The sequence below is a fragment of the Carlito syrichta genome, unplaced genomic scaffold (assembly GCF_000164805.1).
Source record: "Carlito syrichta isolate Samal-C Ts95f unplaced genomic scaffold, Tarsius_syrichta-2.0.1 Scaffold130521, whole genome shotgun sequence".
Taxonomy (NCBI): Eukaryota; Metazoa; Chordata; class Mammalia; order Primates; family Tarsiidae; genus Carlito; species Carlito syrichta.
In genome coordinates, this window is record NW_007074617.1 from 1 (window position 1) to 1991 (window position 1991).

The following is a 1991-nucleotide window of genomic DNA, read 5'->3' on the forward strand; positions in this document are numbered from 1 at the left end:
TGGGGGTGGGGGGCGGCCCAGGCTCCGGGCCTGACCCTGTTCCCGCCACCCTCCCACAGCGAGATGCTGCTCGGGCCGGTGCCCCCCAGTTTCGTCTTCCTGCCGAAGCACAAGGCCAACGCATACAAGTAGCCGCAGGGGAGAGCCTGGGGAGAACAATAAATTCTATTCTTTTATTTACTTGCTTGGCTATTGATGTTTTTAGACACAGGGTCTCACCCAGGCTGGAGTACAGTGGCGTGTCATACTTCATTGCAGCCTCGAACTCCTGGGCTCCAGTGATTTCTTCTGTCTCAGCCTCTCAAGTAGCTGGGACTGTAGGTGCATGCTACCACGTCTGGCTAGCGTTTTGAGTTTTTGCAGGGATGAGGTCTCGCTATGCTGCCCAGGCTGCTCCCGAACCCCTGGCCTCAAGTGATCCTCCCATCTCAGCCTCCTACAGTGCTGGGATTATAGGCACGACCATCCCGTTTGGCCTATTTTCTTTTAAAATGCAGGCCTTTCTGCGACCCTGAGGCTGTCCTTTCCCGTCCTTCCCTGGGGCTATCCTTGGCTTGTTCTTGTCCCAGCAGCTCCCTCCTTCCCTCCTTGCTCATTCATTCCTCACACCCTCCGCCCATGCCTATGCCTGTGGGTCCAGCTCCTGGGTGCTGCTGGTGCCCGGAGAGGCTTGGACTGCTAAGAGGGCAACAGGGAGCGGGCTGCAGCCTGCCTAGGTGTGGATCAGGGCCGCCTTCCCGGAGGAGGCAGCCGCAAAACTGCTAGGTAGGTGCCTCCGGAAGAGGCAGAAGGCCAGGACCCTGGCCCAAGCTCCACCTACCCTTGGTGACGCCTGTCTCTGATGGCCGCGGGCTCCCGGTTTGCCCCTAGCCCTCCCCCCGTGTCTGGAACCTCGATCCATGGTTCTGAGCCACCCGTCACCCGAGTAACAGGGCAAACAGAACCTGGCAGGACTCGGCCTGTTCTGGGGTGCGCCGCCCGTGCTCTGCCGCCCTCCAGGCCTGCCGGGCCGCCGCCTCCCCATGCAGCACCATGCACCCTTCTACGTGCCCGGGGCTCCCCAGGAAGGCTTCAGCCCCCAGGGCCTGGAGGATGCTGAGAGCCAGGCCACGCCCACCGGTCCCGAGCCTCTTCCCGCTGTGGGTATGAGTCGGCGGGGCGGGCAGCTGCCGGGTCGGGGCCGGGCTCCTGCCCACCCGCCGCAGGGCCCACCCACCGGCCCCTTTGTCCGCAGGTTCCTTGAACCTGTACCGCTCTCTAAACCCAGAGAAGGAGGTGCTTGCGGCCCCTCCGGCAGGTACCGGCTCCCCCAGCCCTGGACCTTGAGCAGGCCCTCAACCCCGTCCCAGGAGGGAACCCCAAAAGCAGGGCCTGTGACCTCACGCTTTAGACAAGACTCCCAGAGCAGGGCTCATATCGCCTCCCCTGAGCCGACCCCAAAGACAAGGCCCGTGTCCCCTGTCCCCTCAAAGACAAGATCTGGGTCCCCATTCCCAGACAGGCCCCGAAGACGGTGTCTGGGACTGCTGCCCCCAGCTGCAGCCCAGAGTAAGGCCCAAGTCCTTGTCCCCCACCAGGCCCTGCTGGCACTGCCTTCCTGGCTGCTCTCGCCCTGCAGGCTTCCAGATGGCGCCCTGCGGGTGCTTCTTTGACCCCCGCATCTACCGCATCGAGTGGGCCACCCCTGATTTCGGCCCGTCGACCCTATACAGGCTGGCAGCAGGCAGCATGAGGGCGGGGACCCCCAGCCCTGCAGGCAGCTTCCTCCTGGAGCCTCAGCGCCACCTCAAGGCCCTGGGGCCACCCCTGTACCCCCACTACCAGCCAGTGTCCCCGTACCTTGTGCCCTGCTTCCCGCCGGAGGGGTCTGGGCCGGACACGCCGGGCTTTGTGGGGGACGGGGTCCCCCCGGCCTTCGTGGAGCTGGCCCCGCCGCCAGCCCCCAAGGACAGCAAGCCGCCCCCCATGCCGGCCGGGCCACCGGCTGAGCC

At 64.9% G+C, this 1991-nt stretch overlaps 1 protein-coding gene across 1 annotated transcript in view; it reads left to right on the forward strand.

The window, feature by feature from the left end:
• Window positions 1–1022: 1022 nt before the first annotated feature.
• The window catches only part of PRR22 (proline rich 22), a 1553-nt gene continuing 584 nt past the window's right edge, over window positions 1023–1991 (forward strand). The window contains exons 1-3 of the mRNA XM_008049097.1: window positions 1023–1143; window positions 1235–1297; window positions 1619–1971. Of these exons, the coding sequence (XP_008047288.1) occupies window positions 1023–1143; window positions 1235–1297; window positions 1619–1971 (537 nt within the window). The remainder of the gene's footprint in view (window positions 1144–1234; window positions 1298–1618; window positions 1972–1991) is intronic.